Raw genomic sequence first — 14,841 nt, 5'->3', positions numbered from 1 at the left:
CAGTTGGAAATAAAGTTCTCACCAGCACCCTGGTCAATATTTAATCTACAACCTCATCAAGAACAGAATATCTGGCTATTTATTTCACTGATATTTGTGGGTCCTTGTGCACAAATTAGCTGCCAACTTTCCCTCCATTACAACACCAAATGTACTTCAGAAATACCATATAGTCTGTTAAGTGCTTTGGGACATAAAAATATTGAACAATTCAAGAGGAGGCCATTCGGCCAATCGACCCTCTGAAAGAGCACCGTACCTAGCCCCACGTCCCTACCCCATAACCTGCACATCTTTAGACATTATGGGGCAATTTATCATGGCCAATCCGCCTAACCCGCACGGGGAGAACGTGCAAACTCCACACAGTCTCCCAAGGCCAGAATCAAACACGGGTGTTAACCACTGTGCCGCCCGAGGTCGAGATTCTGAGAAGTTCCATCGAAATAAAAGTCCTTTCTCCTTTCCAATAAGGGCTGTCAGCAATAATACAAATTCAAATGCGAACAACCCCCACACACAGTTGCAACAATTCTTGTAAGATTCACCACACAAGCTCTTTGGACAATCCCTCTCCAACAAAACATAAAAAAGTTTGAAACAATCCTATTTGTTTGTATTTTCAATAATTTTATGTCTACAGTAACACGTCTCAGTTAGTTAAGAAACTCTTGTCAGTTTCCTTACCTCAATATCTTGAAGACTGAAGTCATTCTGATCTTTGAAACTTGCTGTCCCTGCACTCAGTTCCATCAGCATTTTCGCAATTTCTGGCTTTATTGCTGCTGTGAGTCTGCTTGCTGCCTCCATGACATGTACCTGCACGTCTTTCAGTTGCATAGCTGCTTTAGAATAGTGTGAGTTTCGAAAAACACTGCTGAAGAGGTCGGTGAGGAGCGTGCTGGCTCGGCAAAACACGTTCAGTGCATCCAGGTATTTGGAAATTCCCTGCTGGATGTCAGCTATCTGGGTGGTGGGTGCCAGCGGAGGTGTGATGGCAGCGGTGGATGCCATAGGTGCGCTCAGGGTCCTGCCTAGCTCAGGCATTGGGTACTGCTGGTGTTGTTGCACTTTCTGCTTGGACCCGCCAAGCAGAAACCGCCGCTTATAGTCCATTTTATTTTCCCGCGCACTGCAACAATACATAAGTGACGGTGCTTTATCCGTGAGTTGTTGTTTGCTTCGGGTTTTTTTGTATAAAAAGTCTTATCAAGGTAGCAATTTTCTTCTGGTCAAGCGTTTCAAACAACTTTGAACATGGTATGTTCTGCAAATAGAGTCAAGAGTATCACGTACATAATTCTAGCTCTAGAGCATGCCTGAAGGCAAGCATTTCCACATATGCACTGTCCGTCAGCACAGGAGTCAATTGCGGAGTGGGCCAACTGTACTAGTTGTCTGTAGGTGCAGCCCTGCTGCAACCAGTCAAGTCGGGAGAGATAATAATTAAAAATAAGAGAAGCTTTTCAGAATTGGTTACTGGTGCTCTGTCTCCGACTTGCACATTCATAAGCAGCTTCTACTTTTCAGAAAGCTACACAGCAACGCGTGGAGGGGTCTAGCAGAGCCTCATGCTATTCCAATGATTGCAATAAAACCTGTCACAGTGGCCAACCAGGGGAGTCAGTGCCATTTCACTCCCTAAAGAAATGAGGGTTGGGGAGGTGAAAGAAAGTGAGCAGACCCAGGAACAATGGAATCGGCTCGCCAGTTCAATTAGTATTAGAGCAGTGTCTTTTTGTTTTGAATCATACGGTGTTCATTGAACACTTGCTAGTTCCAACACAGAAGCCAGAACACCTTCACAGAGCAAACACACAAAAAAAAATCTAATCAGCAGACCTACCAAAATGGACTAAGACACTGATCAACAGCGAAAGTTAAACTTAAAATATTAACTACTCAGTGCTTGGACTACTGCTCGAAGCTGTCCACATTACTCCTGTCCCGTGATCAATTCAAGTTCTTCAAAGAATTTTTGACAGATCCAGTCGGTCAAACGTAATTAATTTGGATGTAGTGTTTCAACCGTAACACTGAAACAGGAACCCTCGAGTGTCTATGTTCCGACTCCCGTAGATTTCACAGGCTGCCTCCTCCTCCCTTCATACGTACTGGGTTTTTAAATCCTTGGTGAGGTAGTTTGGAATCGACAGCGGAAACAAGTGCTGCTTCCAAATTGCTTTATGCATTCAGTTGCAGTGTGAAGCAGGACAGCACTAACGTACTGCTAAGGCCTCTAGGTCATTTCCTGAAATAAAGAAAGAGAAATCAATCCAAACAATACATTTGCAGAACGGAAGTTAGAATTCTGGCTTAAAACATCCCTTGAGATTATAACTGCCACTGCTTTAGGGAAGTGGCAGGTTGGGAAACCAACTATTTGAACTTTTATTTTTCAAATTATGCCTGATCTTTTTAAGGAGCAGTTAGATAAAAACAAGGGAGCGTTGATATGGATCGGGTGAGGTCGGATTGGAGGAGGATCATAGAACCATTCGGCCCATCGAGTCTGCACCAGCCCTTGGAAAGAGCACCCTGCTTAAGTCCACACCTCCACCCTATCCCCATAACCCAGTCACCCCACCTGACCTTTTTGGACACGAAGGGCAATTTGGCGTGGCCAATCCACCTAACCTGCACATCTTTGGACTGTGGGATGAAACCAGAGCACCCGGAGGAAACCCATGCACACACGGGGAGAACGTGCAGACTCCGCACAGTCACCCAAGCTGGGAATTGAACCTGGGGCCCTGGAGCTGTGAAGCAATAGTGCTAACCACTGTACTGCCGTGCCACTCCATATGGAGAACAAACAGACCAGCTGAGTTACATAACCTCTTTCTGTACTGTGCATTATATATAGAATGCTTCCTTTCCTTCAACATTGGATTTCAATGTTAAATTAAAGCTGGTGTCTCCCCTATTCGCAGAGCATCAACTTTATTGGGGTTTGTGAACACTGGCTCCAAGGACCTTTTTTATTCATTCTCGGGAAACCCATGCAGACACGGGGAGAACGTGCAGACTCTGCAAAGACAGTGACCCAAGCAGGAATTGAACCTGGGACCCTGGCGCTGTGAAGCCATAGTGCTAACCACTATGCTACCATGCTGCCTAAAGGATATTAGTGAACTGGGTGGGATTTACAATGATCTGGCAGTTACATGATCATTACTGACACTATATTTATTTAAAATAACTAAATTCAAATTCCTCAGCTCCCTGGGTGAAATGTGAACTTATGTCTCAATCATTAGTCCAGGCTTCTCAATTATCTTTCCTATAACATAACCATGTTGCATCTGAACCCCGAATGATGTGCTAATAATTAAGTGGAGAGATTACACAAACTAGGGCTGTATTCTCTAAAATGTATATAGGTACAGGACAATTTGACTTGAAGGGGAACTGATAAGGCCGAGTCTAGATCTGGGGCACAACCGAAAAGTAAGGCCTTCCAGAAGCGAAGTTAGGAAACAGCTCGATCAATTGTTCATTTTAAATCAGAGATGGATAGACTTGGCTAACCAATGGTGTCAGGGAATATGGAGGAAAGAAAGGCATTATGGATCACGCATCAGCTATGATCTCACTAAATGGCAGACTCGAGGGACTAAATGGCCTATAATGATGTTATTATATTCCTGTATGAGCTGCTCCTCACTATTATGATGTACAGGCATCAATGGTTATGGAACAATGTCAGGTACATGAGATTGACATATAGATCAACCATGTTCTCATTGAATGACAAAACAACCTCAAAAGGTCTAAATAGCCAATTGCTGTTCCTGTGAGGCAGTAGCACACTTGAATGGGAAGCACCATGACTAGCACTGTTACTTGGTACATACACACCAGTCAGAATGTCATAGTTAGCCCTGCACAAATATTGAATTCTCGGTCCCCTTCCCCACTTCCAGCAGAAAGTTTAGCCGCACATTACTAAATGAATGCAGGAAAGCTCACTGGGAGTCACTCTTCCAAGACCTACGCTGTCAGCTAACAGAAGCTTTAGCTGTCCACCTTTAGCAGGATGCTATGCAAATAACGCCCTCATTATGGCAGCCAAAATTTGAATACCTTTGCCAGTATTTTATTATTTTCCCCCCTTTCCTGAGGTGCAGTTCCATGATCCTCACTGTCTTCTGGCGTCTTGCCAAATTAGTCAATCTTCATGACCCCCCCCCCCCCCCCCCCCCTCCCCACCATTCTCTATACATGGGCATCGCTGGAAAAATCTAGAATTATTTCCCATTCCCAATTGCCCTCAAGAAGGTGGTGATGAGCAATCTTCTTGAATGCTGTAGTCCATGTGATGAAGGTATACCCACAATGGAGTGGGTATTAGAGTTCAACCCCGTGACAATCAAGGAACAGGCAATAAATATCCAGGGCAGGATAATATGTATAAACGTGGAGGTTAACTTGCTGGTGGTCCCCATGCACCTGCTGTCCTTGTCCTTCCAGGTGGAGATGTGCAAGGGTTTGGAAAGTGCTGATAACCAGAAAGGCATTTTGAAGACTAGCTAAAATGATTGCTGTCCTCACTGGATGTACACATGGACAGTTGCCAGTGAGTGTCGGAGACTGACCAGGTGCCCTTTCCAGCATTAAGAGATTGTCAATTGAGTACTCAAGCTACTGCTCCAACTGAAATTGGTCAACTGGGCACAGGCCGGGGATCCAACCTGTAGGACTGCATGGTTCAGCAATATAGCAGCCTGTTCCTATACCCACAACCTTTAATCAAGCTGGGGCTGTGTGTCTTACGTACAGAGGAGATAGCCAAAAGCCTTTGATTTCTTTCTCCCTTTCCAATGCACAAATAGAAAATATAGTATGTCTGCCAAAAGAGGTGTGCCAACTTCCAAGGCCAAAGTCTTGAAAAACTATTAAATCTTGTAGCACTACCACTAAAAACAGGTTCATTATTCAAATCTATGCACGTTCATGGAGGTAACGAAGGGGTTGGAGCAATCTCGGGAATAATAGTCTTTCCAATCTCAATTTTCACTCAGAAAGTAGGGTACTGGAAGCCATTACATTTTTATTTAATTACATTTTTACTGGTTGTCGGGGTTTAATACTCAGAATGACAGATTTACAGCACAAGTATCAGTCATTACACAGCCTGCGATGTTGAACCAGACAGAAAAATGCCACGCATTCCTATGATGCCTTTCACAATCTTAGTATTTCCCAGACGATGAACTAAACATTTCATGGTCACTCAGGTGTTTGTTGTGATAGACAATCAGGAAACTTAACGTAATAAATACAAACGCGTCGGCAATTTTTCCCTTTGCGCCTTCTTCACCACTATGATCAGGGCTGATCCTCCTTCTCAAATCGACCTTCCCACACAATCACACGCCATTAACTGCCTAGACTATTGCAACATTTTCCAAGATTTACAGTAACACAGGAAATTTGGGCAGAAAATGCCAGTCAGGGTGGCATGGGGTGCAGTGGTTAGCACTGGGACTGCGGCGCTGGGGACTCGGGTTCGATCCCGGCTCTGGGTCACTGTCCGTGTGGAGTTTGCACATTCTCCCAGTGTCTGCGTGGGTTTCACCCCCCACAACCCAACGATGCGCTGGCTAGGTGGTTTGGCCACGATAAATTGCCCCTCAATTGGAAAATAAATAAATAATTGGGTACTCTAAATTTTTTTAAAATAAGAAAAAAAAATGCCACAGTCCAGTGGCTAATCCCAAAAACTAGCTCCTGCAAATTGCTCACCCTATCAAATCATTCTCCAATTTTACCAATCATTTGCCTCTGTCACAGCAATGCAGTTGACTCTTAAATGCCCTCTGAAATGGCCTTACAAACCAGTCGGGTGTATCCACCCACTACAAAGGAAACAAAAAGGAATGAAACCGTGCGGACTGCCCAGCATCGACCTGGGACTGGAAATTACAAGAGAAAACCCAAACTTGAAAAGTCCTTTTTCCCAACATCTGGGGGCTTGTGCCAAATTCGGGAGAGCTGTTTCACAGACTAGTCAAGCGACAGCCTGATATAATCGTACTCATGGAATTATACCTTACAGTTAATGTCCCAGACTACCATCCCTGGGTATGTCCTGTCTCACCTGCAGGACAGACCCAGCAGAGGTGGCGGCAGTGGTATACAGTCGGGAGGGAGTTGCCCTGGGAATCCTGGGCAACCACCTGCTGATTACCACATCCTGTTCCCACTCAGCTGATGTCAGTCCTCCTCCATGTTGAACACCACTTGTAGGAAGCACAGAGGGTGACAAGGGCGCCGAATGTACTCCGATTGGAAATTTCAATGTCCACCACCAAGAGAGACTCGGTAATAGCACCAGCGATGAAGCTGGCCGGGTCCTAAAGGACGTAACTGCTCAACTGGGACTGCAGCAGGTGGTGAGGGAACCAACAAAAGGGAAAAACACTTGGCATCATCCTCACCAACCTGCCTTCCACAGATGCATCTGGCCATGATAGTATGGGTAAAAGTGACCACCGCACGGTCCCAACTTCACAGTGAGGGTATCCTCCATCGCTTGGTGTGGTACTACAACCGTGCTGATGGGATAGACTTTGAACAGATCTAGAACTCAAGACTGGACATCCATGAAGCACTGTGGGCCATCGGCAGCAGCAGAACTGAACTCAATCCATAGAGACCACAACCTCATGTCCTGGCATATCTCAATTACCACCAAGCCATGGGATCAACCCTGGTTCAATGAAAAGTGCAGGAGAGAATGTCAAGAGCAGCACCAGATACACCTAAAAATGAGGTGTCAACTTGGTGAAGCTACAGCACAGGACTGCTTGCATGCCGAACAACATGAGCAGTGATAGACAGAGTTAAGCAATTCCACAACCAACGGATCGGATCCAAGCTCTGCACTTCTGCCACATCCAGTCATGAATGATGGAGGATAATGAAACCACTCACTGGAGTACAAGGCTGCACAAATATCCCCATCAATGATGGAGGAGCCCAGCACATTAGTGTAAAACATACAACTGAAATATTCGCAACAATCTTCAGCCAGAAGTGCCGAGTGGATGATCCGTAGCAGTCTCCTCTGGAGGTCCCCAGCATCACAGATGTCAGTCTTTAGCCAATTCAATTCACGTGATATTAAGAAACAGCTGAAGGCACTGGATACTGCAAAGGATATGGGCCCTGACAATATTCCAGCAATAGTACTGAAGACTCGTATCCCAGAACTAAACGCGCCCTAGTCAAGCTGTTCCAGTACAGCTACAACACTGGCATCTACCCGGCAACATTGAAAATTGGCCAGGTATGTCGTATATCCTGTACACAAGAAACAGGACAAATCCAACCCAGTCAATTACCACCCCATCAGTCTTCCCTTGAGCATCAGTAAATTGATGGAGTCATCATCTACAGCACGATCAAGCCGCATTTACTCAACAATAACCTGTTCACTGATGCTCAGTTTGGGTTCCCCCAGGGTCAGTCAGTTTTTGACTTCATTACAGCCTTGGTTCAAACGTGGAATAAAGAGCTGAACTCCACAGGTGAAGCGAGAGTGACTGCTCTCGACATCAAGGCAGGATTTGCTGAGCATGGCGTCAAGGAGCCCTAGCAAAACTGGAGTCAATGGGAATCAGGGGGAAAGCTCTCCACTGATTTAGAGTCATGCCTGGCACAAAGGAAGGTGGTTGTGGTGGTTGGAGGTCAATCATCTCAGTTCTAGGACATCACTGCAGGAGTTCCTCAGGATAGCATTTCGGGCCCAACCATCTTCAGCTGCTTCATCAATGACCTTCCTTTCATCATTCGGCCAGAAGTGGGGATATTCAGCACAATTTGCAAATCCTCAGATAATGAAGCAGTCCCTATCCAAATGCAGCAAGACCAAGACAACAGTGCCACACAAGAGCCAGACAATGACCATCTCCAAGAGAGAATCAAACAATCACAATCTCCCATCCTGGGGATTACCATTATCAGAAATGAACTGGACTAGCCATTTAAATACTGTGGCTTCAAAGAGGAGGTCAGAGGCTAAGAATCCTCCGGTAAGTAACTCACCTCCTGACTCCCCAAAGCCTGTCCCGCCATCTACAAGGCACTACTCAGGAGTGTGATGGAATACTCTCCACTTGCCTGGATGAGTGCAGCTCCAACAACACAGAAGAAACTTGACACCATCCAGGACAAAGCAGTCCGCTTGATTGCTACCCCTTACTCAAATGTTCACTCCCTCCACCACCAGCGAATTGTGGCAGCCGTGTGTACCATCGACAAGATGCACTGCAGGAGCTCACCAAGACTCCTTAGACAGCACCGTCCAAACTTGTGGCCGCTATCATCTGGAAGGATAAAGGACTCACCTTCCTGACTTGGAAATATATCATCGTTCCTCACTGTCACTGGGTCAAAATCCTGGAATTCATGCCCAAAAGCACTGTGGGTGCACTTACACCACATGAACTTCAGCAGTTTGAGGCTCACCACGACTCGGGCAATAAAGTATGGGCAATATTCGCTGTGAAAGAGTGTATGAAATCCTTCCAAACTGGAGCCTGTCCCCACCCCATCAGAGCCCATGCTTCCTTTCAGGTGAGATGTTACGCTGTGGCTCCATCTACTCTCTCAAATGGACGTAACAAATTCTCTGGCTCCAGAGCAGGAGATTTAGCCCCCAATGTCCTGGTCGACATTTACCCCTGAACCAACATCACTAAAAAAGATTTTCTGGTCATTACCATATTGCTGTTTGTGTGAATTTGATAGGAATAAACTAGCTGCTGCATTTCCATCTATTAGAACAGTGCTCACATTTCAAAAGTACTCCATTAGTTGCAAATTGCTTTGGGGAGTGTGACGGTCATGAGAGATGCAATATGAATGCAAGTTTTTTTGCATCGTTTTGTGTTGTTTGATTCTGATTAAATGTATAGAATCTTGAATAATGTCTCCCTGAGCTTGCCCTCCTATCATCAGCTCTCTACATCTCTTTATAGCTAAAATGCTATAAAGCTCTAAGTTCAGTTCTCAATTCCTGTTGTGCTTCAAATACAGCAGATTTCCAGGTCGATATTTGAACCATACACAATATCCTACAGTATCCACACCTTGAGGGGTCTTGACAGGGTGGATGTGGAGGATGTTTTCTCTTGTGGGAGAATCTAGAATGAGTCATTGTTTAAAAAAAAAAGAAGTCGCCCATTTAGAACAGAAATGAGGCAAATTCTTTTGCACTCAGAAAGTTGCGAATCTTTGGAACTCTCTTCCTGAAAGGGCGTGGCAGAGTCTTTGAATATTTTTAAGGCGGGGGTAGATAGATTCGTGGTAAGCAAGAGGGTGGTAGGTTATCAGGGATAGGCAGGTTGCAGATTTGAGGTTACTGTCAGATCAGACATGATCAGCTTAAATGGCGGAGCAGGCTCGAGGGTGGAATGGCCGACTCCTGCTCCTTGTTAGCTTCTGGAATCCATTCCTGACGATACCTGTCACAACCTTGTTAACTTTCCTTACTGCTGGGGGCACATCCTTTGTTGCTGACACAAGTGAACAGATATCCCAATTGCAAAACACCACAAGTGTGTGTGAAGTCAGTAGCACAGATGGTGGAATTAAATCTCAAACAGAAATAGTCAGGGCAAATGTGGAAGCTTTTTTTGTGCTCTACTTCGATTCTACTTCATTTTAACTGGTTACAAACTCAGGACACCACAGAACATTGTGCAGCAAGACAAGCTGGTCTTTTGAGTGTTGTCACTGTTGTAATGTAAGGAATGCAGCAGCTAATTCACAAACAGCATTTTTTTTTAAAACAATTTTATTGAGGTATTTTAGGCATATATAAAAAGTGACATTGTACAGTACAAAAAGAAGTCAAGACACAAATTAAACATAGTGCAAACCACGGCTCTGTTCACGCATGGACCTGCCTCAATATCCCCCTACTCTACCTACCGCCCCCCCCTTGTTGACGCTTACTCCTCTGCAAAGAAGTCGATAAATGGCTGCCACCTTCGGGCGAACCCTAATAACGAACCTTTCAAGGCGAACTTGACTTTCTCTAGGCCAAGAAAGCTCGGCATGTCCGATAGCCATACCTCAGCCCTCGGGGGCTTGAGTCCCTCCATGCTAACAGTATTCGTCGCCGGGCTACCAGTGAAGCAAAGGCCAGAACGTCGGCCTCTCTCTTCCTGGACTCCGGGTTCCTCTGAAACCATCTCCGGGCTCATTACCACCCCAGTTTTCAATACCCGGGACATGACGTCTGCGAAGCCCTGCCAATACCACGAGTTTAGGGCACGGCCAGAACGTGTACATGGTTAGCCGGCGCATCTAGCACACTTGTCCTCCAGCCCGGAGAATTTACTCATCCGGGCCACCGTCATGTGGGTCCGGTGCACAACCTTAAACTGGATCAGGCTGAGCTTGGCACATGTTGCGGTCGTGTTTACTCTGCTCAGGGCCTCTGCCCAGATACCGTCCTCCATCTCTCTTCCCCCCCCCCCCCCCCCCCCGCCCCCCCCGGAGCTCCCCCTCCCACTTCAGCTTCAGGTCCTCGGTCTGCGTATCCTCTGCTCCCATTAGTTCCTTGTAGATGTCCAAGACTCTACTGTCTCCCACCTCTCCCCTCTAAACTACCCTGTCCTGCCTCTCCTTCGGCGGGAGACTGGGAAGGACGGCACCAGTATGCGTACAAAATCCCACACCTGTAAGTATATAAAGTCGTTCCCTCCCGCCAGCCCAAACTTCTCCTCCAAAGCCCTCACGCTCGGAAAGCTCCCTTCCAGGAACAGATCCCCCATCCTCACAATCCCCGCCCTCCTCCAGAGTCGATACCCCCCCCGTCCATGTTCCCCGGGGCAAATCGGTGGTTGCCGCAGATTGGGGTCCACACCGATGCTCTAACCTCCCCTACATGCCTCCTCCACTGGCCCCAGATCCGAAGAGCCGCCACCACTATCAGGCTGGTGGAGTAGTGCCGGCGAAAGCGGCAGAGGCGCCGTGACCAGGGCTGCTAAGCTAGTGCCCCTGCACGAAGCAGCCTCCACCCGCTCCCAAACCCACCATCCATTTCCTTATCATCGCTATGTTGGCCGCCCAGTAATAGTTGAAGTTCAGCAACGCCAGCCCCCCTTCTCCTCTTCCTTTCAAGCATCACCCTCTTCACCCGCGGGGACTTCCCTGCCCATACAAATCCCAGAATAATTTTATTCAGCCTCTTAAAGAAGGACCGCGGGAGAAAGATGGGGAGACACTGAAAAACAAACAAGAACCGCGGGAGAATTGTCATCTTAACAGTCTGCACCCTCCCCGCCAATGACAGTGGGAGCGCATCCCACCTCCGGACCTCCTCCCTCACTCGTTCCACCAGTCGGGACAGGTTGAGCTTGTGCAACCTGCCCCAGTCCCCTGCCACCTGAATCCCCAAATATCGGAAACTCTCCCCCACTAGCCTGAACGGCAACCCCTTCAGTCTACTCTCCTGCCCCCTCGCCTGAATTACAAACAACTCCCTCTTAGCCATGTTCTGTTTGTATCCGGAGAACCGGCCAAATTCCCTCAGGGTTGCCATAATACCGTCCATCCCGCCCCCATTGGGTCCAATACAATAACAGCAGATCGTCTGCGTATAACGAGACTCTATGTTCCACCCACCCCCGGACCAGCCCTTCCCAGCCCCTAGAGGCTCTCAGTGCAATTGTCAGTGGCTCTATGGCCAGCGCGAACATCAGTGGGGAGAGAGGGCAGCCCTGTCTTGTCCCACAGTGCAGTCTAAAGTAGTCCGATGTCATCCTGTTCTTCCTTACACTTGCATCCGGGGCCTGATATAATAGCCTAACCCAGTCGATGAACCCCGCCCCGAACCCGAACCGTCCTAGTACCTCCCACAGATACTCCCACTCGACCCGGTCAAAAGCCGTTTCAGCATCCATGGCAACCACTATATCTACCTCTCTACTCTCCCGGAGCATCATAATCACATTGAGCAGCCTTCTTAGGTTGGCCACCAGCTGCCTCCCCTTTACAAACCCGGTTTGGTCCTCCACAATTACATCCGGTACACGGTCCTCAATTCTAGTCGCCAAGATCTTGGCCAGTAACTTGGCGTTTACGTTGATCAAAGAGATCGGCCTGTATGACCCACAAGCCTCCGGGTCCTTATCCCGTTTCAGAATAAGCGAGATGGTGGCCTTCGACATGTCGGGGGTAAACTCCCTCTGTCTCTTGCCTCGTTAAAGACCCTGACCAGTACCGGCCCCACTACCCCAGCAAATTTTTTGTAAACCTCCACCGGATACCCGTCCGGCCCCGGGGCTTTACCCGGCTGCATGACCTTCAGGCCCCCCCCAATACCTCTTCAATCCTGACCAGAGCCCCCAGTCCATCCACCAATCCCCTCCCCACTCTTGGGAAGGTCAGTCCGTCCAGGAATCGCCTCATCCCCCCCCCCCCCGGTCCCCCGGGGGGTTCCGAAGTGTACAGCTTCCTATAAAAGTCCCTAAAGACCTTGTTCAGCCCTGCCGGGTCACCCACTAGATTACCCTCCCCATCCACTACCCTCCCTATTTCCCTAGCCCCTTCCCTCTTCCTTAGTTGTTGCGCAAGCATTCTACTGGCCTTCTTCCCATGCTCATAAATCGTGTCTTTTACCTTTCTAAGCTGCTCTACAGCCTGGCCTGTAGTCAGCACCCCAAATTCGGCCTGCAGCCTCTGCCGCTTCCAAAGTAACTCTGGCCTAGGGGATTCCACGTAACTCCTGTCCGTCCATAGTATTTCCTTAATCAGTCGGTTAGTCTCTGCCCTGTCTGTCCTGTCCCTGTACGCCCGGATTGAAATCAGCTCCCCTCTCACTACTGCCTTCAGTGCCTCCCAGAGCACCGCTGCCGAGACTTCTCCAGTATCGTTTGCCTGCAGGTAATTCTGCATGCATTTCCTCAGCCGCTCACACACCGCCTCGTCCGCGAGTAATCCAACTTCCAGCTTCCATGGTGGGCGCTGAAAGCTGTCCTTACAAACCTGCAGGTCTACCCAGTGCGGAACATGGTCCGATATGGCAATTGCCAAATATTCTGCCCCCACCATTCCGCCCAGCAGGCCCTACTCACAACAAAGTAGTCAATTCGGGAATACATCTTGTGGACGTGGGAGTAGTACGAGGACTCCCCCACCGTCGGCCGGCTAAATCACCACGGATCTGCTCCCCCCGTTTGCTCCATGAACCCTCTCAGTTCCTTTGCCATCGCTGGCAACCTGCCCGTTCTTGAGCATGACCGGTCCAGGCTTGGGTCCAGGACCGTATTAAAGTCCCCGCCCATGATCAGCTTACGCGAGTCCAAGTCGGGGATCTTCCCTAGCATCCTCCTAATAAAATCCACATCGTCCCAATTAGGGGCATGCACGCTGACCAGGACTACTCTCACCCCTTCGAGCTTGCCCCTCACCATAACAAACCTGCCACCCCCATCCACGACTGTGCCCTCCGCCTCAAATTGTACCCTTTTATTAATCAGGATCGCAACCCCCCCCCCGTCTTAGAATCAAGCCCCGAATGAGAGACCTGACTGACCCAGCCCTTCCTTAACCTAACCTGGTCTGCCACTTTCAGGTGCGTCTCCTGCAGCATGACTATGTCTGCCTTCAGAACCCACAGATGCGCAAAGCCCTCTTCACTGGCCCATTTAACCCTCTAACATTCCAGGTGATCAGCCTGGTTGGGGGGCACTTCGCCCCCCTCCCCCCTTTGCCGATCAGCCATCCCCTTTCCTTGGCCAGCCCCCCAGCCATGTGTCGCGCTTCATCTGGCCCACCTCCTGGCCGGCTCCACCCATGACTTCCTCACTGTTGCCATGCCCAGTTTCCATTCCCATCAGCAGAACAACTCCCCCCCCCCCCCCCCCCCAGCAACACCATCCTTTCACCTAACCCCTGCTCTAATCTAACTAGATGTACACCCCCTACCTCACCTTCCGTTGACTAGCCCCACTCAGCTAGCCTGGGGCTCCCAGCCTCGGCGCCAGCACGTCTCCCACCCATTGTTCCCAGTCACCCCTCCCCCGACCCATCCATACCACTTCCCCAGATCAGCCCTACTTAAGCAAACACTCTATACAAGTCATAAACAACTCCCACAATAGCACAATTCAAGTTAAACGAGAAAAAAAAAGATAAGAAATAACAGGCACTCTCAGTCCTTCCCATACAGACACAGAAAAAGATTGCACAGTTCCCCTGAAGCATCCATCTCAACCCAACCCTTTTAACTGTTTTCTTTATTATTCTCCCCCAGCCAGACTCCGATTAATCAAAGAGTCCAAAAAGGAAACATTCAGGTAAACCGCGTAAAAAAACCACATCTCTACCACCTTCCAACACCCTAAAAAGGTCTAAAAAAGAAACGACAAAAACGGACCCAAACATGCCGGCAATTTTCAAACCGGGAGACACCACCTATACTTAAAAGTTCTAACATGAGTCCAAAAGTCCTCAGCTCAGGGCCAACCCTTGCTTCTTAACGAAGTCCATCGCCTCTTCGGGTTCCTGGAAATAGTGGTGCTGAACCTCATACATAACCCAGTCGCGCCGGAAAAAGCAGCCCGAATTTCACCTTGTTTTTATACAGCATCTCCTTCACCTGCCTGTAGCTTCCCCTCCTCCTGGCCACCTCAGCGCTCACCTGGTAAACACGCAGGGTGGTATTGTCCCAAGTACAGCTTCGTGTGCTCTTTGCCCATTGCAGCACCCGTTCCTTGTCCAGGTACCACCATCGCTCGTGGGGGACCCACTCGTCGCGGCTGTCTTACCTGCACGGTGTGTGCCATGTCCACCACCGGCGGGTGCAGGAACACCTCGTTC

The 14,841-nt window shown here is 48.5% G+C and overlaps 1 protein-coding gene across 3 annotated transcripts in view; it reads right to left on the bottom strand.

Moving 5' to 3' along the window:
• The window catches only part of garre1 (granule associated Rac and RHOG effector 1), a 210,029-nt gene that overhangs the window by 106,407 nt on the left and 88,781 nt on the right, over window positions 1-14,841 (bottom strand). For all 3 annotated transcript variants that reach the window (XM_072517783.1, XM_072517785.1, XM_072517784.1), the window contains exon 2: window positions 688-2,251. In XM_072517783.1, coding sequence (XP_072373884.1) covers window positions 688-1,146 — 459 coding nt within the window. In that variant the 5' untranslated portion in view covers window positions 1,147-2,251. The remainder of the gene's footprint in view (window positions 1-687; window positions 2,252-14,841) is intronic.

This window comes from Scyliorhinus torazame, chromosome 10, assembly GCF_047496885.1.
Source record: "Scyliorhinus torazame isolate Kashiwa2021f chromosome 10, sScyTor2.1, whole genome shotgun sequence".
Lineage (NCBI taxonomy): Eukaryota > Metazoa > Chordata > Chondrichthyes > Carcharhiniformes > Scyliorhinidae > Scyliorhinus > Scyliorhinus torazame.
This window is presented reverse-complemented; position numbering and strand designations above follow the sequence as displayed.